This window comes from Oncorhynchus masou, chromosome 27 (genome assembly GCF_036934945.1).
Source record: "Oncorhynchus masou masou isolate Uvic2021 chromosome 27, UVic_Omas_1.1, whole genome shotgun sequence".
NCBI lineage: Eukaryota > Metazoa > Chordata > Actinopteri > Salmoniformes > Salmonidae > Oncorhynchus > Oncorhynchus masou.
The window spans coordinates 33,414,970-33,440,392 of record NC_088238.1 but is presented as its reverse complement, the minus strand read 5'-3'; the positions used below and the strand labels follow the sequence as shown (position 1 = coordinate 33,440,392).

Sequence of the window (25,423 nt, the reverse complement as noted above, 5' to 3'; positions counted from 1 at the left end):
GAGCCGGTGTAGTACGATTCGACCTTAGTCCTGTATTGACACTTTGTCTGTTTGATGGTTCGTCAGAGGGCATAGCGGGATTTCTTATAAGCGTCCGGGTTAGAGTCCTGCTCCTTGAAAGCGGCAGCTCTTCCCTTTAGCTCAGTGTGAATGTTGCCTGTAGTAATCCATGGTTTCTGGTTGGGGTATGTACGTACAGTCACTGTAGGGATGACGTCCTCGATGCACTTATTGATAAAGCCAGTGACTGATGTGGTGTACTCCTCAATGCCATCGGAATAATTCCGGAACATATTCCAGTCTGTGCTAGCAAAAAGTTCCTCTAGTTTAGCATCTGCTTCATCTGACTACTTTTTTTTCAGCTCATCTAATATCTGTGAAAATTGTTGTTTGTATCCACATATCAAAAATATTTATGGGTAAAATCATTGAAAACATATTCAGCCAAGAAAAACTAATTCAGTTTGTTTCAAAATTGTTTCCTTGAGCTTAAAAATAAACAGAATAAATGACAGTGGAAGAAAAGGAATATTCATTCAAAACTCGATTAGCTGAACTAAATTAGACGATAACCCCGCTAGCAATGTTAATATTAAATTATCCCTCATTTCAAATAACAATGCAAATCCCCTTGTGTCTCCAGATAACGAAGCTAGGAAATTAACATGGGTGTCATTGGACTGTAACATACCACGACACACCTCATACGAAATCCAAATTACCGATATATAAGACAATAATACAACGGGTGAATGAGTTTGTCTGTGTACCAAATGGCACTCTATTCACAACATAGTGCAGTACTTTTGACCAGAGTCCTCAGGCCTGGAGGGAAGCCAAAGTAATTCCGCTACCCAAGAGTGGTAAAGCGGCCTTTACTGGTTCTAACAGCAGACCTATAAGCTTGCTGCCAGCTCTTAGCAAACTGTTGGAAAAAATGGTGTTTGACCAAATACAATGCTATTTCTCTGTAAACAAATGAACAACACATTTTCAGCATGCTTAAAGAGAAGGGCATTCAACATGTACTGCACTGACACAAATGACACACAAATGACAATGACCAATGATGATTGGTTGAAAGAAATTGATAATAAAACTAATAGCATTGTATTTGGTACAAATCATTCCTTAAGTTCTAGACCTCAGCTGAATCTGGTAATGAATTGAGTGGCTGCTGAACAAGTTGAAGAGACTAAATTACTTGGCATTACCTTAGATTGTAAACTGTCATGGTCAAAACATATAGATTCAATGGCTGTAAAGATGGGCAGAGGTCTGGCCGTAATAAAGAGATGCTCTGCTTGTTTTGACACCCCACTCCAATAAGCAAGTTCTGCAGGATCTAGTTTTATCTAATCTAAATTATTGTCCAGTCGTGTGGTCCAGTGCTGCAAGGAAAGACCTAGTTTTTTTATTTTATTTATTTCACCTTTATTTAACCAGGTAGGCAAGTTGAGAACAAGTTCTCATTTACAATTAATTTAATCATATATAAATAGGCCCTATACAGTTAAGCTCCAGCTGGCCCAGAACAGAGCAGCATGTTTTGCACTTAATTGTAATCAGAGGGCTGATATAAATACTGTGCATGCCAGTCTCTCTTGACTAAGAGTTGAGGAGAGGGACTGCATCACTTCTTCTTTTTATACGAAACATTGTGTTGAAAATCCCAAATTGTTTGCACAGTCAACTTCCACACAGCTCTGACACACACACTTATCCCACCAAACATGCAACCAGGGGTCGTCTTTTCACAGTCCCCAAATCCAGAACAAATTCAAGAAAGTGTACAGTATTATATAGACCCCTTATTGCATGGAACTTCCTTCCGTCTCATATTGCTCAAATAAACAGCAAACCTGGTTTCAAAAAACAGAAATAGCAACACCATGCAGCACAACGCCTCTCCCGTATTTGACCTAGACAGTTGGGTGTATGCATTGATATGTAAGCTAAAAAAAATGTAGTTCTGTCCTTGAGCTGTTCTTGTCTATTGATGTTCTGTATTATGTCAGTCTGTATTATGTTTTGTGTGGACCCCAGGAAGAGTTGCTTTTGCAGCAGCTAATGGGGATCCTAATAAAATACCAAATACCTATGGGGCTATATAGGGTACCATTTGGGATGCATCCTATCTTCAGGCAATAATAACTGAAGGAATCTATGTGAACATCTACATGACATAAATCCAAATTATCCTAGTTCAACAGATACAGGATTTAATCAGATCTAAGGCACCAACCAACAGGATTCCATAAAATGGTAAAAATGGTCCATTATCAATTAAGCAGAAGAGGCATGACTTGTGCTACACTCTCTGTCTCCTGGAACAATGTCATACTGTGTAATATCTCATTTCTTATCTGCTTCTTTTGCCCATATCTCGGTGAGTGAGAAAGAGAGAATGAGAGAGAAAGAAAGAGGGAGAGAAATAGAGAGTGAGAGAGAGAGAAAGAGAGAATGAGAGAGAGAGGGAGAGAAATAGAGAGTGAGAGAGAGAGAAAGAAAGAAGTAAAGAGAAATAGAGAGAGAGAGAGGGAGGAATATTGCATAAAACTTCATTGTAAATTTGTACAGCGAACAGATAACAAATATAGTAGCATACAGTACCTTGTATTCGTTATGAATGACATACTGCATCATTCAATTACCTGAAAGCGCAGCAGCCATTGAGAGCAAAATGACAATTATGAATCAAATGGGGAGATTGTGCTGTGGGGAAATTGCCGTGGATGGTAAGCATAGGATAAAACATTTCTTCATGGCTGAAAAATATGGTTTAAAAAAATAAAGAAATAAAAAGGGCTGTAACAATCATTTCTGAGGCAGTTAGCTGTGAGGTATCTCAGAACCTGTCAAGAAACACGTTGAAGATTAGTTAATTATACAGTTGAAAGACAAAGCCTTTGACAGCTGTAACATCTATACAGTAGTGCAGGACAGAACATCCCTCTCTCCCACTCAGTTTCCAATCTGGGTGTTAAAACTTGATTCCTCCCTGACCTTTGACAGCCACATCAAACAACTGTGTAAAGCGGAATTCTAGCGCCTCAAGAACATTGCCAAACTCCGTCCTACCCTCACTCAGTCTGATGCAGAGAATTTCGTCCATGCCTTATCTTCTCAATGCTGCACTACTGCAACGCACTCTTCATCGGGATCCCTGGCAGGAGTCTCCATAAGCTCCAATACATCCTGAACAACGCTGCCAGGATCCTGATTAGAGAACGGAAACGCCATCACACCCCCCTCATCCTGGCACCTCTGCACTGGCTCCCCATCTCATTCCGGATCGAATTCAAAAACCCCCTGCTGACTTTCCAGTGTATGGAAAGTCATGGCAATGCCCCGCCTGATCTCAAACTACTCTCCCTCTATAACCCCACCCACACCCTATGGTCAAGCAATAGCCTGCTCCTCCATGCCCCCAGGACCAAGCACTGCTCCAAGGGGGGATCGGGCTTCCAGCTCGACCGCCCCCAATCCTCTGGAATGCTCTCCCAGGCCACCTGAAGGCACCACAGACTCTGGGCTCCTTTAAAACGGGCCTAAAGACTTTTCTCCTTAGGAAGGTTGCTGTTGATAGCCGGGCTCCTTGGAGTCCTTGTCCCTTGTAGTGTCAGCTGTGTTCCTTGTGTCAGTTGCCCTGTCTATGCCCTTTGAGATTATTCTGTATAATGAAAACCGCTTCACAAATGTAATAAATTATTAGTACTTTATGCAGTACATACACTCTTTAAAAAAAGTTGCTAGCTAGAACCTAAAATGGTGCTTTGGCAGTCCCCATAGTAGAACCCTTTACACAGAGGGTTCTACATGGGCCTCAAAAGAGTTCTACCTGGAAGCAAAAAAGGTTCTACCTGGAAGCAAAAAAGGTTCGACCTGGAACAGAAAAGTGTTATCCTATGGGAACAGCCAAAGAACCCTTTCGGATGTCAAAGAAAGCTTTAGCTAAAAAAAAGCCTCTAATTTCACTCTTCCTTGCCATCCCTTTCTCTCTAAACCTCACATTCTCTTTTCTTAGCTTCTCTAATTCTGTACCTCACTGGAAGATAATCTGTTTGTTCTCTCTCTCTGTTGTCTATCTCTCTCCCTCTCTTTTTTCCTCACCCTTTTGTCTATTTCTCTCCATCTTTCACCCCCCCTCCACCCTCTCCCCATTCTCCCCCTCTAAGAACACAGTAATCAGAGTCCATTGACTAGTGTGTTGTGTTGTTAGTATCAGTCCTGTGATTAGTATCATCACGGGCTCTAACAGCTCCTCTTCCTCTCTCTCCAAATCAACCTGTAGTCTTGATCACACAGCCGCTGCACATCAAAACAGCACACAAACGGAGAAACACACACAGAGAGAGAGACACAGACACATGGATACACCCACGCAAACGACACTCTCACTATCTTTTCACAGAATATTACCCCACAGACCCATCAATATTTAAAAATATATTGAATCCTCTCCTGTCTGAAACTCAGTCATATAAAAGTCCAAAAATCCTAGGTCAGTGAGTAGCTCAGAGGCTGTCGTTCCACCGCCACACAGAGGTCATTATCACAAAGGACACAGCTTAAAGAAGCATGGTGCCTCTTCTGTTGATTGACTTACCTGTGTTTCTGACTTACTGTGTGTGAGCCTCCTTCACCCTATTAGGCTACTACGGAGTCTAACTCACGCTGAGATAAAACGCTCTTTTAAAGAGGAAAACATTATCATGTTGACTGGTAATAGGCTTGTTCCCGGCCATATACACCAGGTGAAATAGGTTAATATATGTAGATATAATATGTTCAGTAGGCCTGAATAAAAACACGGGGTGAGTTTCCTGGAAGCTTCGTATAGGATTAAGACAAAATAATATCAGGAAAGATTATTTTAGATTAAATATTATCTTACTAGTACTAAGATGGCAGGGAATTCATCCATGACAGACATTTATAATATATTCTACGGCAGAGATGGAAGCCCAATGCTTTAATAAGATATACTCCAGCAAAGAGAAACAGAGATCAGAGAGCAGTGATTGATACAGATATTTCTTAAGGGGTGGATCAGCTTTAATATTGCGGAAAGATTGTTGCTTCCATCAATGTAATTGTCTGCATCTTTTCCAATCCCCCATATTTTGGGGGGTAAATATATACATACTTTATTTTAGAATATACCTTTATTATTCTCCACAAACCCTACCACCCCTCCCCCAATTGCAGTCAATGAATTAACAATAATACTTAGGCCTCTTCCTTCAGTTTATACATTTTATACACATTTTTTACAGACACAATCTATTTTACAATAGTTCTGATGTCCATCCAGTTTGATTTCTATTTGTAACTGTGCTATTTCACAACATTTCTGAACCTCTTTACATTTTACAGACCCCGTATGTTTTACATTGTTTATCTTGTTATTAGTCCCATCCTTCAGCTCCATTCAATCCCTCCCATCTATCTCTCAACACCATCCATTTTGGATTTCTATTTGCCATATATTTTTCAACTGTGCTGTGACGCTTCACAAAAGTACTGAACCTTTCTATTCTCATAGCTTCTACAGATTGCAAATGAAAGATAAACGTTATTGCTAAAATAATTATTGTATTATTGATTGATTGACTGACTTTTCAAATCCCTCAGTATTGCTATCTGCAGCATTAGTTCTAGGAAAATTTTGCAATTTTTCAGCCATTCCTGGACGTGTTACCAAAAACGAGTAACATATGGACAGTACCAAAAATAAATTATCTAAAGACTCTGCCTCCTCACAGCAAAATCTGCAGAGCTTGTATCCAGATTGTATCCCCATATATATATATATATAACATTCTATTGGTTGCAAGAATTTTGTATAATAATTTAAATTGAAAAAATGTGAAGTTTTGAATCTGGCATTGTTTTGCGTGTCAATTCATAAACCACGTGCCATGGAATGGGTACATCGAAAATCTCTTCCCAACTATTTTGTCATTTATATGGCACCGCTGTCAATTTTTCGGTTCTTAAATTAAATTGGTATATGTTTTTATTTATCACAATTTTCTTTAACCATTTATGTTCTTTAATTTAATTTGTAAGTCGCTCTGGATAAGAGCGTCTGCTAAATGACTTAAATGTAAATGTAATGCAGGCCCGACAGGCACGTTCCTTACTTTTCCTCCTTCTACTTGCCTCTTCAATTTCTGTGATAGCTGCATGTGTGACATAACTCCACCAGTCCTATTTATGATATAATTTACAAAAATACCTTTTTAAACATTTTATCGAAAAATATGCTTTTTTTTATCTATTAGTATATTTGAGTTTAACCACATTATTTGTTGTATTATTTGTTCTGTCTTTTCAGGTGCATTAAACTGAAATTGCAACCAACTTTCTAAGGCTTGTTTAAAAAATAATGATATTTTGGAGATGATTTCCTTTTCAAACAACCGAAAGTGAGCAGTTGTTTGCTGAATAAAGGGGAAAAGGCCATTCTTAAACATGAGGTGAGACATTCCTACCAATTTACTACAGAACCATTTCGGAATTAAGTCTAACTTTTGTATGACTGATGCCTTTAGTGAGAGGTCTAATGCTTTAATATTTAATCATATATTAATAGGCCCTATTCATTTCTTCTGGCTTGCCATTCCAAATCAAATTGAATATTATTTTGTTCATATCATTTAAAGAGTTAATCAGGGTGAGTTTTCCACAAATAGACAGGTATTTTCCTTTCCATGGTAGCAAGATCTTATCCATTGTTGCTAACTTTCTATAAAACTGTATTGGAGTGAGAATTTCTTTCTTTCAGGATTTGTATACCGAGTATGTCCACATCTCCATCAGACCATTTTATTGGTAAACTACACAGTAATGTAAAAGTTGCATTTTTTTTGTGATCCAATACGTAATATAGTAAACTAATCCAGAGAGGTTAGCAAAAGTATCTAGATCCTCTATGAGGCTGTGGAGGGATTCTAATTGTGGTTTTAAAAGAAAACATGAATCATCAGATATAGTTGTTAGTTGTGTTGTTGTTATTGATGTTGTGTTGCTCTGTCACTCTGTATAGTATGTATCATTGTGTTTATTATTGCTCTTTAATCCTGGCTGTGTATGGGTGGATGAGTGACTGGTGGTTAGAGTGACACTCACTATCATCACATCAGAGGTGATGTAGACAGGGAAAAAAGGGATGAGGGTATCATGGAAAACAAGTCAGGGAGCAAGCGGACAAAGGAAGCACCTGTTTTCCCAGGTGTGAGGTGTGTTTATATGCGTGTGTGTGCTTCTCCTGCGCCTCCTGCTCCCCTCTCACCTCCTCCGCAGTCTTTGTCCTCCTCCTCGATGCTGTTCTTGATGCTGTCGTACTCCTCGTCTATGTTCTGATTGCCTCTAATCTGGCTGAGCACGCGCCGGGCCTTCTGGGTAAGGCCTTTCTGGATCAGCCAGCGGGGGCTCTCTGGCAGGAACAGAAACCCCACGAACTGAAGCACCGCAGGGACCATCGACAGACCCAACATATACCTGGAGAAGAGGAGAAAAGGCAGAGAGAGGGGGGAGGGGTCGGTGAGGGAGAGAGAGAGAGAGAGAGAGGGAGAGAGAGAGCGATATATTAGTTGTTTCATCTGTGAGAGTGACTCTGGCAGAAGGAGGAACCCCATGAACCTGAATACAGCAAGAACCACTGGCAGGAGGGGGGTGCGAGGGAGAGAGAAAATGTAATATATTAGTTGTTTCATCTTTGAGAGGAGAAACTCCATGAACTGCAGCACAGCATGAACCACCAATAAAGTATACTTGGAGAGGATAGGGAGAGAAGGGGGGATGGAAAAAGGGAGGAGGAGAGAGGGGGGAGAGAGAGATCAATTAGTTGTTTCATCTGAGAGGATGAGAGAGGAGAAAGCCCATGAGCTGGAGCATAGCAGGGACCACTGATGGGTTGCCTCCCACAATGTAGCAATGTTCCAACATACATGTCTGTAGCCTACTTAAGCCTCGTTCACATTACCCATAAAGACTCTGTTACGTTGTGCTGGATGTCATGCACTTCAATGGGGAGTTCCACGACGGAGTGGAATGGCAATGCCCCCTTACAGTTGAAGGCTCCGTTGTGAGACCGACGCCGCACACTTTAAAAATGTTCCAAATGTTGTGTCGTCTAGTTACCAACAACAACAAAAAACACAGAAAATGAAAAATGTGTTTTCGGTGATGGCTTTATGGAACAGGTAGCAACTTTTAAACAATTATCCATTCCTATAAGTGAGAGCTATTTTAAAATGTTAAATAATACACATGGGCTCTTAAGCCAATTATGTTATGACTGTTGCCCACTTTTAAGTTTATTGTGATGATATGGTAATGACGTTTGTTTTTTATGATGATTATTAAGCTGGGGAAGGTACATCGTCTGCTGTTTCTGGGAAACTTGAATATGGCAGATATGGCAATCGCCTTCGTTATTGCCAATGAAGTGGATGCTATATCACAATGCCACTTCTCCTACATAAAGCTGAACATGATGAACATAGTTTTTTTAAATGTATTCTTTATTTAACTAGGCAAGCCATTTAAGAACACATTCTTATTTATAATGACGGCCGACCCCGGCCACACCCTAAGCCGGACGACGCTGGGCCAATTGTTAATTAAAATGTTTTCAACCTTGTGTTGTCCAAGGAATTATTATCCTGATGATAAGGAAATAAGATACAAGCCAATGCTCTTTCTCCCACAATGCTTTGGTTCTGACTTCAAGTTGCAATTGGTGAGGAGCAAATGCAGAAATTCACAAGCCTTGTTTTGTATTTTTGTGATGGTTTTCTCAAAATATAACCAGGTAGGCTACTAGAGTGAGAACATACACTACCGGCCAAAAGTTTTAGAGCACCTACTTGTTCAAGGGTTTTTCTTATTTTTTTAAACTATTTCTACATTGTAGAATAATTTAAAAAGCATTTTTTAATTTTTTTTATTTTACTAGGCAAGTCAGTTAAGAACAAATTATTATTTTCAATGACGGCCTAGGAACAGTGGGTTAACTGCCTGTTCAGGGGCAGAACGACAGATTTGTACCTTGTCAGCTCGGGGATTCAAACTTGCAACCTTTCGGTGACTAGTCCAACGCTCTAACCACTCGGCTACCCTGCCGCCCTGGCAGAGAGAGAATAGAGAAGACATCAAAACTATGAAACAGCACATATTGAATCATGTCGTAACTGCAAAGAAACAACTACTAAAGGATACCAATAAGAAGAAGAGACTTGCTTGGGCCAAGAAACATGAGCAATGGACATTAGACTGGTGGAAATTTGTCCTTTGTTCTGGAGTCCAAATTGGAGATTTGGACCGCCATTCCTTTGTGAGACTAGGTGTGGGTGACGGATGATCTCTGCATGTGTAGTTTCCCACCGTAAAGCATGGAGGAGGAGGTGTTATAGTGTGGGGGTGCTTTGCTGGTGACACTGTCTGTAATTTATTTAGAATTCAAGGCACACTTAACCCGCATGGCTACCACAGCATTCTACAGAGATACGCCAATCCCATCTGGTTTGGGCTTAGTGGGACTATCATTTGTTTTCAACAGGACAATGACCCAACACACCTCCAGGCTGTGTAAGGGCTATTTGACCAAGAAGGAGAGTGATGGAGTGCTGCATCAGATGACCTGGCCTCCACAATCACCGACCTTAATCCAATTGAGATGGTTTGGGATGAGATGGACTGTAGAGTGAAGGAAAAGCAGCCAACAACTGCTAAGCGTATGTGGGAATTCCTTCAAAACGGTTGGAAAAGCATTCCAGGTGAAGCTGGTTAAGAGAATGCCAAGAGTGCAAAGGATGGCTACTTTGAAGAATTTCAAATATGAAATATATTTTGATTTTGGTTACTACACGATTCCATAGTTTTGATGTCTTCCCTATTATTCTACAATGTAGAAAATAGTACAAATAAAGAAAAACCCTTGAATGAGTAGGTGATCAAACTTTTGACTGGTACTGTATATATACAGTGAAAACTGTATATATTTACCAACAAATATATGGGGAATTGGAAATGATGCAGACAATTATATTGATGGAATCGACAATCTATCTGCACTATTAAAGCTGATCTACCCCCCCCCCCAAAAAAAAATCATATATAATAATAATCAAATTGGGTAAATGATGGACCATGTAAAATCGTTGATATTCGAAGGTGAGGCATGTAGAGCAATTACATGTATGTATGTATGTACAGTGGGGAAAAAAAGTATATATATGTATGTATGTATGTATGTATGTATGTATGTATATATATATATATTCAGCCACCAATTGTGCAAGTTCTCCCACTTCAAAGATGAGAGAGGCCTCATCATAGGTACACTTCAACTATGACAGACAAAATGAGAAGAAAAAAAATCCAGAAAATCACATTGTAGGATTTTTTATTAATTTATTTGCAAATTATGGTGGAAAATAAGTATTTGGTCACATACAAACAAGCAAGATTTCTGGCTCTCACAGACCTGTAACTTCTTCTTTAAGAGGCTCCTCTGTCCTCCACTCGTTACATGTCTTAATGGCACCTGTTTGAACTTGTTATCAGTATAAAAGACACCTGTCCACAACCTCAAACAGTCACACTCCAAACTCCACTATGGCATTGACCAAAGAGCTGTCAAAGGACACCAGAAACAAAATTGTAGACCTGCACCAGGCTGGGAAGACTGAATCTGCAATAGGTAAGCAGCTTGGTTTGAAGAAAGCAACTGTGGGAGAAATTATTAGGAAATGGAAGACATACAAGACCACTGATAATCTCCCTCGATCTGGGGCTCCATGCAAGATCTCCCCCCGTGGGGTCAAAATGATCACAAGAACGGTGAGCAAAAATCCCAGAACCACACGGGGGGACCTAGTGAATGCCTACAGAGAGCTGGGACCAAAGTAACAAAGCCTACCATCAGTAACACACTACGCCGCCAGGGATTCAAATCCTGCAGTGCCAGACGTGTCCCCCTGCTTAAGCCAGTACATATCCAGGCCCGACTGAAGTTTGCTAGAGAGCATTTGGATGATCCAGAAGAATATTTGGAGAATGTCATATGGTCAGATGAAACCAAAATATAACTTTTTGGTAAAAACTCAACTTGTCGTGTTTGGAGGACAAAGAATGCTGAGTTGCATCCAAAGAACACCATACCTACTGTGAAGCATGGGGGTGGAAACATCATGCTTTCGGGCTGTTTTTCTGCAAAATGAAAATTACAGGCCTCATCTTTTTAAGTGGGAGAACTTGCACAATTGGTGGCTGACTAAATACTTGTGTGTGTGTGTGTGTGTGTGTGTGTGTGTCTCACCTCCATCCATCATGGCGTAGGTAGCTGAAGGCCCCGTCTATGATGCTGGCAGTGAACTGGCCTCCTGTGATAAACAGTGTGTTTACTGTCACCAGCTGGCCTCTCAGGTGGGGGGGGGACGTCTCGGCTATGTACACTGGCACCGTCATGGACGCAATACCTACTCACGTGGGATGGGTCAGAGGAATAGTGAAGACACAATGAGGAGTGTAGAACTGTAGTGTAGGGTGAAGATGCCCCTAGATGCTAATCTTGGATCAGTTTAGCATTTCCCCCACTCATGGTTAAGGTTAGGATTAGGGGAGGGGAAGCTGATACTAGATCTGCACCTAGGGAAACTTCACCCTGGAGCATACAATACAGTCAAAGTTTATGGATAAGTGCAAATTCAGCTTTTATGATCAATTCAGTTCACCGGTTTACCTAATTCAAGAACAATGGTATAGCATCTGAGTTAGGCATGAAACAACATATCCTCTCCACACTCCCCTACCTCTGTCAATCAAGCGGAATCTGAGTGTCTTCAGTCACATCTCTCATCTCGAGAACCTAATCAAAACACTCAACCACAGAGCTGCTGCACCAATCACACACTAGCCATTAGGGCACTAAAGAGCCCTCGTCATTTCACACAACATCAATCATGTCTGGCAGACTGAACAACATCAACCACATCGGTCACAACATAGATCTCAAGTGCATCCACTACATAAGAGATATTGTAGCCTATACCAGCATGTAAGTCAGTGTTGTTCTCAGCTGCTGCAGCCACTGACCATGCCAAAACGACTACATATTTACACTGACTGTTAGAACAAACAGCATTTGTTTGCCCGGATTCATCTGACAAGGGCCGTGACATCACCGCTCCGCGCCACACCGATAAGGGACTATTAACTGCACCCAGAGTGCACTACTTCCAGTCTCTCCTCCAGTTATCCGGCATATGACGTAGCCACCTGTTGCCGTGGGAACCGCTTGCTTCGCCATGCAACCACTCAATTATAAGACACCGGCTGGAGTTAATATCTGGGAGACGCAAGACTTTTTATTAGCATTTCATTCATTTTCTTTGAAACACAGGAGTGAGGGCTGGAGGGATGGGTCCTACTGTTAAAGGTAGTGGCCCTAGGGTTGCCGCTCATACGGTACACACCTGGGGTGACCAACCCTAGAGGTGTGGTTGATAGAGTTTCTAACTACACCTGTAGAGCTACTAGCTGTGCAGATTTTTGCTCCAGCCCTGCAGTCACCTAACACACCTAATTCAGCTGATCATGGTCCAGACTCAGAGTGAGGGCCTTGATTAGTTTAATATTTCAGTCAGGTGTGTTAATGCAGGGCTAGAGCAAAAGCATGCATACCCACACGTACTCCAGTGGGTAACACTACCAAGTAAACAACTAGAGCTGAGCATGCTTCAACATAGCTAACGGGTTCTACTCTGTTTGCTCTTTCTGTCAAAGGCTGCTCCTCTACATATCACATTTTACATGTTTGTCCTTTTATTTTCATCATACACATGCAGAGAGCAGAACAAATAACTGAACCAAACACGTGGTTTTGAATGGAATTAAGAGTAGTGGAGGGTAAAATATAATAAAGGAGAGAGAGAGAGTGTGTTAATGTTTTTGGGATGTTATCCTAATATTAGATAAAACCCTAATGCAGGACATGCACTATATATTTGCCATGTTTTTGCCATCCCAGGTGAATATTGATGACGGGGTGAAATCCTATGAACTTGGGATAGGATCAGTACGTTCGGACACACCACGTTTAAGCGGGTCTGGGACGCACCAATGATGGCTGTTCCGTTTTCCAAACCCCTGTTGGATGTCCCGATAATTTTCTGACGTCAGAAATGTTGGTTGTGCACCTTGCAGTATGAGAAGTGCTATAACGCGATTGGGCAAGGATTACTGCGAATAGCCAATGAGCACTCAGCATGTGAGACAAAAACAATGATGGCGAATTGGAAAGGAACAACAACATGTACCATGTGGACCGAGGTGGTGGAAGACTGGTGATTGGTGGAGCTGTGGACAGAACACAACTGCCTTTTCAATATTACCTCCGCGTCTTACCTTGACAGAAACCAAGAAGATATTGTCATATTAAGTCAAAATTTTGCATCTCTGTCTCTTTTTTTTATGTTTCTGCACATAATGTGTGCACAGTAATAAAAAGCAGCTCGCTGTTTGCGTTGGAATTTTTTTCCTAAGACAACTGAGAAATGCAGTGCAAGATCAATTAGGGAATCATTGTGTAATGTGAGCACCACCATCCTGGGGTTGAGGATGGGCGGAATTAAAGATTTGGGACAAGTAAATCTGGAAATGTGAGCGGGTCCAAGTTAAGATTTTAGAAGTTGTGTAGTGCATGCCCAGCATAACTAAAACTTAATGTAAATCTTAACTAATGTTCTAAGAAATGTTCCCTGTTTGCTGAGAGTGGGAGAGCCCTCCTTTCCTCCCCATCACTCCCTCCTTCTCTTGTTATCAGCACAGCCTTTGGTCCCTCAGTCCCTCCGGTCTCCCCAGGCCTCTACTCAGACACGTGGAGTCCACCACCACCAAGACTCGTATTTTATTTAACCTTTATTTTATCAGGGAGTCATACTGAGACCAAGGTCTCTTTTACAGATGAGCCCTGAATGACAAATACAAACATCAAAATATAAATACAAAATGCAAGCAGAAAGAAAGAAAGAAAAACACGGTGTGAACGAATCAGCTTGTCCGAAACACCCCAACACAGACGGGAGGCACAAAATGAACAGACGAGTGGCAGTGGTTGTGATTCCTTTTCTTGTGATTGTTTTCTAAACGGGTCTTCTTTCGCCCGACAAAATAACTCCAGCACAGGGTAACGTCCAACGCTGAAACGCCGGTGTAACAAAACAAATAAACATACACTTAGCGGTTGACCAAAGGCTGTGGCCAAAAAGGGAAAGCAAAACAACAAACGGCTAGTCCTGTCTTTAGACTATCGTCTACACATAACTGTTACAGGAGGAACACTTCCTCGACCTATAGCCTGCCTTGGTTAACAGAGAGACAGTAAAATAAGCTTTCTCTGTGGTAGGAAAATCCGACATCCTCACAGGTCCCCGTCTATACTCCCAATCCCACTCCCCTCCAGCTCCTCTCCCGGCACACCTAATATAGACACAAAGCAATTAGTGGGCCCAGGTGTGTACTAATTGACTTTACACTGAGTACCTATCCCCTGAGGAGGGTGCTGTCGTGTCGTCTTCCTCCAGCCGGTCACGGAACTCTCACAATGGTCTTAAAAAACAAAACACATTCATCAATAATAATAAGGACCTCAATCAGCTTTCTGAACTGCCCTCAAGGCACAACATAAAATGTAAGAACATTTTGAAGATTCTTGCACCTTATTTGTGAAACACAACTAAAAGCTGATTTACCTACCTCAGTAGAGACCAAAGGAATTTTCAGTTACCACACCCCATCTCCGGTATGGCTAACCCATATGTCTAAAGTTTAGCAATGACCTTTTTGTAAAAGGGCTCTATAAATGAAAACATAGCATTGTATCGTGCAATATAACCTACGTGACATCAAAGAGGGCCAACCAACTCTCTGGGAGAGAATGCAGTGACGAGTACTAAAATTGTCACCTGTAATAAAGTGCAATGCTCTATGACGGCTTAACCTTAGGATGCATAATAAACATGATGCCCCAAGAATGCATATGCCGGGTCAAAATGACCCGATAATCTAATATCTGTGTTTTATTTATATGGGTCTTGATAGTATCACTGCTCTTTAATAAGCTTTACTTATCGGCCCAACGGCCTTCGTCAGAGCGGGTTCCTTATTTCTTCTCATTTTGTTCAACTGCAAAAACATTTATTTGAAAGTCCAAAGTTCATCATCAATATAAAAAACTATTTAGAAAACATGAACAAAAGGAACAAAGTGTGTATGTGTGTGATGCTTACTTACGCTGTCTTCGTCCATGTATTTGTTACAAACCACAAGCATGTGACGGTGCTCTTTGCAGACGGGTGAATTGCACTTAGAACACCAGCAGCTGACTTTTCTATCCTTTGCTCTTGGGCAGAGCTGGCACCTCTTCCTCTTTTGGCCCTGGCTCTTTTGGCCCTGTCGCCATAGTCTAGGACTGATAGGAACGTGGACTGAATAATCTATTTAGCGAGAGGCAGGACCGATTTCTATAGAAGACCATTTTTATTCTCAGCTTCTAAACTAACTCATCAATATGCGATATCGAGCCTCCCAGGCGGTGCAGTGGTCTAGGGCACTGCATCGCAGTGCTAGCTGTGCCACCAGAGACTCTGGGTTTGCGCCCAGGCTCTGCCGCATCCGGCCGCGACCAGGAGGTCCATGGGGCGACGCACAATTGGCCTAGTGTCGTCTGGGTTAGGGAGGGTTTGGCCGGTAGGGATATCCTTGTCTCATCGCGCACTAGCGACTCCTGTGGCGGGCCAGTCACAGTGCACACTAACCAGGTCACCAGGTGTTTCCTCCGACACACTGGTGCGGCTGGCTTCCAGGTTGGATGAGTGCTGTGTTAAGAAGCAGTGCGGCTTGGTTGGGTTGTGTTTCGGAGGATGCATGGCTTTCGACCTTCGTCTCTCCCGAGCCCGTACAGGAGTTGTAGTGATGAGACAAGACAGTAACTACTAACAATTGGATACCACAAAATTGGTTGGGTTGTGTTTCGGAGGACGCATGGCTTTCGACCTTCGTCTCTCCCGAGCCCGTACAGGAGTTGTAGTGATAAGACAAGACAGTAACTACTAACAATTGGAGACCACGTAATTGGGGAGAAAGGGGGTAAAGATTCCCCCCAAAATATGTGATATCAAACTTATTTTTATGAACTCCAGAGAACAACATATACTTCAGTACTAATTTCAGGTCAACAAAGTTTTTCTGTAATACAATGAAGTCAGACCATGGGGCCAATAGAATACACAACAGTATCATCAGAAGGTTATCATTTAATGAAGCTGCCAGTTGAGGACTGTCATGGCTCAACAAAACTGCTGACACAGGCTGTGAACAAGCAACTCGGTGGCATTCTCTCTTTACTGTGTCGCCACCATGCTCGATGCTATGTACAAGAATCGCTACTTCAATGAAGACAAGAAACAGGGTTTACGTGAAATACATACACAGCTGGACAAGTTGGAAATGGACACAGTGACAGTGAGCACCGGGGAAGAGAGGCCACGGACAGACAGAACTGAAACTTCACTGCTTGACATGTATGATGAAAACCTGGTTGAGAACGAAATGACTAAACAAATGAACAACGAAACAGCACAGCAAGTAAGTGACAAAAATAGGTTTTGATTATGTTTATACTGGTAATGGGGACATACGTAAATGCCAACAAAATAACTTGTTGGTCTGTGTGTGTGTGTGTGTGTGTGTGTGTAACCTTTATTTAACTAGGCAAGTCAGTTAAGAACACATTTTTATTTACAATGACGGCCTACCCCAGCCAAACCCAGACGACGCTGGGCCAATTGTGCGCCACCCTATGGGACTCCCAATCACAGCCGGATGTGATACAGCCTGGATTCGAACCAGGGACTGTAGTGACGCCTCTTGCCCTCTAATGCAGTGCCTTAGAACACACACATGGACGCAGTGGTCTAACTATTTAAATGTACTAGAATGCTTAAAAGGCCCAAAGATATATAAACATCAGTTATCGGTATCAGTTTTTTGAGGGCAAGGAAAATATCAGATATCGGCCAAAAACGTAATATCGGTGCATCACTAATAATAAATCTGACAATATCATTCATTAGAAACAGATCATAATCATGCTGTACCTTATAGACAAACCACAGAACAAGGATGCATCCAAAATAGCATCCTATTCCTTATTTAGTGCACTATTGACCAGAGCCCTATAGGCCTTGGTCAAAAGTAGTGCACTATGAAGGGAATAGGGTGCAATTTGGGACTATGCACAGTTCACCCCTAGCTCTCCCATGTGCTCACCTAAAGGTCAGCTCACCAATAATTTTCCCAAGATGGTGGGATGGACCACACCCCAGGCTTGTGTTAAAAACCAGTCAAAGGTATTCATTTCTGCCTCCTCCTGACAAACGGCAAGAATGACCTTCCCGCTTTCCCTCAGAAATGCTAAGCAATTAAAATGCATGAAGAGCCCGGCCTGCCACCATGTAAATGTAATTGGATGTGTGACAGGATAGGTTCGGAATACAGTGGGGTCCGAAATTATTGACACACTTGGTAAAGATTAGCAAAAATGACTGTATAAAATACTGAGGTATATTGTATACTAAAAAAAGGGAAATTATATTCTGTTATACTAATACAATTGCCTCGAGAAAGATTTTTTTTTTACGAGTAATAATTGTTTTTCTCATACCCCAGGTTCAATACCTTACCCTGCAAGGATAATGGCATTAAGCCTTTTTCTAAAATGGGAGGGATCTTAGACCATTTCTCCATACAGAATCCTTCCAGATCCTTGATATCCATATGTGAGCAAAACAGCTCCACCACTATTTTTTTTACAATACGTATGCAGCCTTATGCTCACGCATTCTCATTTCAATGCCAAACCCACTACTGGTGTGTGTGGCCAAAGAGCTCTATTTTCATGTCATCTGACCAAAGTACCGGTTCCAATCCAAGTGACAATGCTGTTTAGCAAACTCCAGGCATTTACATTTGTTGGGATGACATGAAAATAGAGCTCTTTCGCCACCCCCACACCAGTGGTAGCTTTGGCATCAAAATGAGTAACGCACGAGCAGAAATAAACCCCATTACTAGAGATGGAGAGGCAAATGATATCAATGTAAACCCACATGACCTGATCAATTAACTATTTAGATGGCCCGATAAATTGCCTCTTTCAATCTTGGGAAAATAGCAACAATTCAATGTTTTGAAAGATTGATGTGTCTGTGGGGTAATATTGAGAGAGAGAAGACAGTTCACTGTGTGTGTGTGAGTAGTTTTTGTACTTGAAAGATAAAAGGCTGATTCATATTCTCACAGGCTTACTCACTGGGTCTAGTGATAGCCAAAGAAGTCAACTTTTTCAGTTTTGTATTAGGTTTGCCAATAAAAATACTGCAACCTACAAGGCAAATGCAAGTCAAACTAAATGCATGCTCTTCAACCGATCGCTGCAGCACCTGCCTGCCCGTCCAGCATCACTACTCTGCACGGTTCTGACTTAGAATATGTGGAACACTACAAATACCTAGGTGTCTGAATAGACTGTAAACTCTTCCTTCCAGACTCACATTAAGCATCTTCAATCCAAACTTAAATCTCGAATCGCCTTCCTATTTCGCAACAAAGCATACTTCACTCATACTGCCAAACATAAACTCATAAAACTGACCATCTTACCGATCCTCGAATTCGGCGATGTCATTTCCATAATAGCCTCCAACACTCTACTCAACAAATTGGATGCAGTCTATCACAGTGCCATCCTGTTTTGTCACCAAAGCCCCATATACTACCCACCACTGCGACCTGTACGCACTCGTTGGCTGGCCCTTGCTTCATACTCGTCGCCAAACCCACTGACTCCAGGTCATCTACAAGTCTCTGCTAGGTAAAGCCCCGCCTTATCTCAGCTCACTGGTTACCATAGCAGCACCCACCCGTAGCACGCGCTCTAGCAGGTATATGTCACTGGTCACCCCCAAAGCCAATTCTTCCTTGGGCCGCCTTTCCTTCCAGTTCTCTGCTGCCAATAACTGGAACGAACTGCAAAAATCATCAAGGTTTTCATCAAGGTTTTACTAATCTCTCATTGACAGACCAGATCTTCAGTTCTGGCCTTATGTGTTGGTTGTAGATGAAAAAGGAAGATGCTTTTATATATTTCAAAATAGCCTCCTATAGTCTATGGGATCAATCACAATCGGACACAAAACATGATGTGATTGGTTGCAATCAGTTGCAAAAACCTAACAGATAGGCGGCCATTTTAATATACATAGCCTCGGCCCTACAGCTAAACACCTCCTCTAATATTCTATATGTAAAACTCTGAAAACCTCTGGGGCACATTACCTATTTTAGGTTGGAAATTTGTTTCTAGTATTAATGTAAGCAAATTTCAGGTGAATCTGGAGGTTATAAATCATACAATATCTTAATGTGCAGAAATAAATCGTACAATATCTTTAGAAATGTTGATTTTGATAAGTTAGCTAGCTAGTTAGTTAGCATGAGTTAGCATCTGCTGGGAATTAAGAGAATTTGCAGATTTAAAAAAAATCTACATAAAAACCTACGCATATGTTATTAATAGTGAGATGTGCAATGCCATTTTGTTTCTATATTTGATTGGTCTAATAAAAATGATAACTAGCTTTCAAGAGTCAATTACTCAAAAATGACTAAATGAAACTGATAAAATGGGTTTTATCACAGTAATTTTCAGCGGACCTCTTGCCCCAATAGTTGGGCAAGACACCCCTTTTCTATCATTTTTATTTTAATAACTAACACGTTGTCAACTGTGTCTCCCATGCTAATTGCGCATGGTGTCTAGTGAATGAGATAAGTAAACAAGTGAAAAGTTGCAGAAACCTTACCAAGTCCAAGCCCGACAATGAGACGTCCGACCAGTAGAACCTCCTTATCAGGTGCTGCGCTAAGCACTATTCCCCCAGCTGTGAAGATAAAACTAGCCAGGAGGATGCAAACCCTGCGCCCGAAAACTCCGTTCAACAACCCGCCAGCCAACGCGGACAGCGCGGCGGAAGCCACAGTACTAGAGATCAGAACCTCCTGCCATACGGCGCTGAGATTCATCTCCCTCTTGAGCAGGAGCATCGCTCCCGAGATTACCCCGGTGTCATAGCCGAACAGAAAGCCACCCAGCGCGGAGAACGCAGCTAGAACATAAACAAACGCAGGTGTGACATCTTGCTGGAACTGTTTACGCGCCTCTCTCTCCAGGTCCTGGGTGGAGGTGGCGGCAGTGGCATTGGCATTGGCAGGGACATCGGCAGCCTGGCTGTTGATGCTCGCGTTGGACGAAGCTGTGATGAGGCTCCGCTCTCCGTCATCGTTCACTTTCTTCCTCCTCTCACCCATCAGGTTGCTCATACTACGAAGATTATAGTAATTGTCGCTCGATTTTCGGGACATAAGGAAAACAAGCGCACCCACGAAATGTTCACAGGACTGTAATTGGTTGGTTAATTGTAAAGAGATGTTTGTTGTCCTCACAGTCGAGCAACGGGTCCAAAAACCGTTAATTATTAATAATTCGAGTTGACAGAAGTTGGTCTGTAGCCGTGGTCACAGGCTACAGAAGTGTCATTGCAGTGGTACTGATGAGGGTTACTCTTTAATTCTCTGTCTCTCTCTCGCGCTCTCTCGCTCTGACGTAGAGATATTGCTCTCCTGCAACTGCCATATAGACACTGGCCGTGTTCCAGAGAATCAAAATGACTGCAGGTGACTGCCTACTGACTGATTTACCTATTACCTTGCATCATACATAACCTATAGTGCAGGGTTATTCAACTGGCGGCCCAAATGACAAGCACTAACGTTTTTTAGTGGTTTCTTGCACCTTTGTGGCATATTGATTTTCTTTTTGTTTTGTTCATATGAATTTGGCTCTAGCATTTGAACGGTTTAAGCTACAAAATATTTAGGACCCCATTCATGAAAGCTACCAGTCTAACACATATGTGGCTTCTGTTTACCTTTCTGGACAAGGACTTGTTAGAAGGGAGAGTGACAAAAAACGTGCCTAATGACTGAGGGACACGAATTCAAAGCATGCTTCTTTCAAAATGACGTATTACTTTGAATAATCTTTAAAATAAAACATAATGGTGAGCAAGCATTGTGCCTTTTCTATGATGATCACATTTTTGGGTTGCACATGGATTCACGTTGGTTGAGTGCTGTCCACTTCTATGCAAATTACTTTTAGCAACATTGAATTTGAAGGAAAGTGCTTTATTTGCGCTTACATTTCTTTGTTTATGCTGAAAATTCTTTGCATGTTTTGTCACAATATTGTTTTGAACTGATGCCCGACTGAGCTTTCTCCTCACAGGAAGTTGGTGGCACTTTAATTGGGGATGACGGGCTCGTGGTAATGGCTCGAGCAGAATAAGTAGAATGGTATCAAATACGTCAAACACAAGTTTCCATGGGTTTGCTACAATTCCATTCGCTCCATTCCAGACATTATAAACCCTCTGCAGCCTCCACTGGTTCTACTCAATGCATGTCAATGAGCACAGATGAAGATTTCATAAAAAAGTGCATTACAGTGGCGGGGAAATACTATTATATTCAAAAGAGGCAAATAATTGTCATAATTTTGATGTCCCTAGATTGACTTTAGATCCAGTATAACGTTAGCTAGGTCAAATTGTGTGGAGGCCACCGGATTTTAGCTAGCTAACGTTAGCATTGCTAGCTATTTTTGACTAACTTTGCTAACTAATGACAATATTGCCATATGTCTGAAGTAAATTTGTTGACATGATAATGCTGGCAAAGTTGTTTCCTACTAAATATTTGACTACTTTAGCAATGTCATTGTATTTCCAGGCACTATAGTGTAATTTAGACAATAATAGTTAGCCTCCATCCAGAATGACTGAGTTTACCACTTTTATTTGTATTTTTTATTTAACCTTTATTTTACTAGTCAAGTCAGTTAAGAACAAAGTCTTATTTACAATGATGGCCAAACCCGGACGACGCTGGGCCAATTGTGCACCGCCCAATGGGACTCCCAATCATGGCCAGATGTGATACAGCCTGGATTTGAACCAGAAACTGTAGTGACACCTCTTGCACTGAGATACAGTGACTGCTGCGCCACTCGGTAGCCCTTTAGGGTAACACTATGTCGCCGGCAGAGGATGATTTGAGAACGTTCATAACAATGGCATGACGAAACCGAGTGACAGAGGTGCAATTAAGGTCACACCCATAATCTCCCAGCCTACTCCAGCATCCAAGAACCCCGCCTACCTTCTCTGGAGTGCTACGCTGGAGATTCCAGAACCTGTCGGGCATTTCTCTCTCAGTGCACCATCATTTTCATGCTGCAGCCTTCTTCGTTCCCCTCGGACTGCTCGAGGATAGCGTACATCATAACGCTGATGTTTGGAAGGGTACTCGCCTGGGCCACGTCGGTGTGGGAGCAACAGTCCACCGTCTGCCTCAGTCTGGAGGACTTTGTGGAGGAAGTTCGTAAGTTGTTTGATTCTCCGTTGTCCGGGAGAGAGGCTGCTCGTTAGCTGCACCAGCTACGTGGCAGACTATGCAGTGGATTTTCACACATTGGCGGCTGAGAGTGCCTGGAACCCGGAAGCATTGTTCAACCTGTTCCTTTACGGATTATCGGAGGTGATCAAAGATGAGCTTGCAGCTCGGGCGCTGCCCATGGACCTTGACTCCTTCATAGCCTTGAACATCCGGATCGATGGGCGGCTTCGAGAACGTAGGAAGGAGAGGGAATCTGTGCCCTGTCACCCTCGCTCTCCCTCGATTCCCACCTTGCCTCCGAAGAATCTCGGAGATCCCCGAACTCTACATGTCCGACTGAACCAGACGTCACCAGAGTCGTCTCGGGAATTACCGAGGGCTGCCTACTCGCCTCCTTCGGAGTCCATTCACCTGAGCAGTGATAGATTGACTGTGGCTGAGCGCTTACGCCAACTCCACACCCAGAGCTGTCTATATTGTAGCTACCTGCCCATTTAAAACCCAGGCTCATCAAGAAGGGGCGAGTACTCTGGTGGGCCACACGGATAACTTTTCCTCTCCCCTTATTCACACCCCTTTCTATGCCATCCTGCTGTGGGGGAACCAGTCGAAATCTCTCCGGGTACTCGTCGACTCTGGGGCCGATGAGAGTTTTTTGGACACTACCCTGCCGTCCGAGCTGGGCATCCTCACTCAGCCCCTCTCCATTCCCATGGACGTTAGAGCGTTGGATGGGTGCTCTATAGGCCGGGTCACTCACAATACCACTCCCATCAACCTACAAGTGTCAGGAAACCACAGTGAGGCAAACCAATTTATGTTGATAAAGTCTCCTCAGGTTCCCGTGGTATTGGGATTCTCTTGGCTCCAGCGACACAATCCCATCATAGACTGGACTGCGGGTGCCATTATGGGCAGGAGCCTGTTCTGGATGGCCATTGTCTGAAGTCAGCGAAGCCTGCCCCAGGATGTCTTCCTCCAGGAGGTTTTCAGTAAGGCCGGGCGACTTCACTTCCTACGCACCGACCCTATGACTACAGGATTGGCCTTCAACCTCAACGACATCACTGTGAAGAACCGCTACCGATGGTGGTACTGGGCCGAGGACACGCACAGGAAGCCTGGTGCGGGGAGCTGCCACCGGAGGGCTGGTGTGTGAAGGTGGCACAGGATGGGCTAGACCGTGAAGGCGTACTGGAGATCTTGAGAGCAGTGCTGGCACAGGACGTGTAAGGCTAGGAAGGTGCACAGGAGGCCTGGTGCGTGAGGCTGGCACCATCTTAACCAGCCGACTAACACGCACCTCAGGACGAGTATGGAGCTCTGACCCAGGTGCCATCAAATCCCCGACACGCTCCGTCGGGCGAATTCCATGCTCCAACACCGGCTCTGGTTCTGGTCTCCTCCTTGGCTCCTCACGATAAACAGGGAGAGTTGGCTCAGGTCTGACTCCTGACTCTGCCACACTCTCTCTGAGCCCCCCCAATACATTTTTGGGGCTGACTCTCGGGCTTCCTTCCGCGCCGCCGTGCTTGCTTCGCCAACCTCATTCTCTCGTAACCCTCTACACACTGCTCCATCAAATCCCAGGCGGGCTCCGGCACTCTCCCTGGGTCGACCGCCCACCTGTCTATCTCCTCCAAAGTTGTGTAGTCCAGATATTGTTGCTCCTGCTGCCGCTGTTGCTTCTCCTCATACCAGCGCCTCTCAGCTCTCGCCGCCTCCAGTTCTTCTTTGGGGCGGCGATATTCTCCAGGCTGAGCCCAGGGTCCTTCTCCGTTTAGGATTTCCTCCCAAGTCCAGAAATCCTTATTTATGTTTCTCCTGCTGTTGCTGTTGCCTGTTACCACGCCACTTGGTCTCGTTGTGGTGGGTGATTCTGTAATGGTTCTCGTCTGTCGAAGGAGAAGCGGACCAAAATGCAGCGTGGTATTCTTGATACATGATTAATGATGATGAAAAACGAATGATAAAAAATAAAAAAAACGGAACGTGAAAACCTATACAGCCTATTTTTTTATTTTTATAAAAAATAATTTATTATCTTCAATACCATTCATTCTTTACAACTCATAATTTACATACATACTCAAATAATGGTATTTTTAATTAAACTAATTAAACTAAACATAAACCCCAAACAAAACCTCAGGGGAGCATCTTCCCTCCCCGTCACCCTACAAAATACCTTTCCCTATCTCCCCGTCCCTAATCTATCCTCTTACAAATCTAAATGACACCCAGCCCTAAACCCCCCTTCCACCTCTCCCGAGCAGCATGCTGCCCCCACTTCCTCTCCTCCCTCTTCATCCTCCCCCTCAAATCTCCTTCCACTCTCCTCACTATCCCTTCCACCCCCCAATCTCTCCCTGTCTTCACCATGTTCTGCCTTGCTTCCCACAAGCCCCCGTTTAAAGAGACTCATGAGAAGCCAGAGCAGAAACCTGTCCCTATCCGTCCCTCTCGCTCTCCCTACACCCCTCTCTAACCTGGCCCACGTCAATACAAAATCCCCCTTTACCAAACCTAACAACACCCGTGCCCTAGCCCATACTACTCCGGCAAAGGCACAGTCCCAAAAGACATGGCGCACAGTCTCCTCCCTGCCACAAGAGGATCTTGGACAGGTGGGGGATTGCACCAAACTATACCGGGACAAGATGGAACGTACCGGCAAACACTTATGAAGGCTCAACCAATTCAGGTCCTTGAGCCTGTTGTCCAGACCCCGCGCCTGCACTCCCTCCCAGACCACTTACGAGATGCCCACTACAGGCGCCGGACTCCCTGCCTTTCTGACCTCCTCGTACAGGTGCCTATGATCTAAACCTAC

At 43.1% G+C, this 25,423-nt stretch overlaps 1 protein-coding gene across 1 annotated transcript in view; it reads right to left on the bottom strand.

Moving 5' to 3' along the window:
* LOC135515336 (proton myo-inositol cotransporter-like) overlaps positions 1-20,547 on the bottom strand; it is a 68,300-nt gene extending 47,753 nt beyond the window's left edge. The window contains exons 1-3 of the mRNA XM_064939014.1: positions 19,938-20,547; positions 11,333-11,492; positions 7,301-7,509 (exon numbers count right to left, since the gene is read on the bottom strand). Coding sequence (XP_064795086.1) covers positions 7,301-7,509; positions 11,333-11,492; positions 19,938-20,496 — 928 coding nt within the window. The 5' untranslated portion in view covers positions 20,497-20,547. The remainder of the gene's footprint in view (positions 1-7,300; positions 7,510-11,332; positions 11,493-19,937) is intronic.
* Between the last annotated feature and the right edge of the window lie 4,876 nt (positions 20,548-25,423).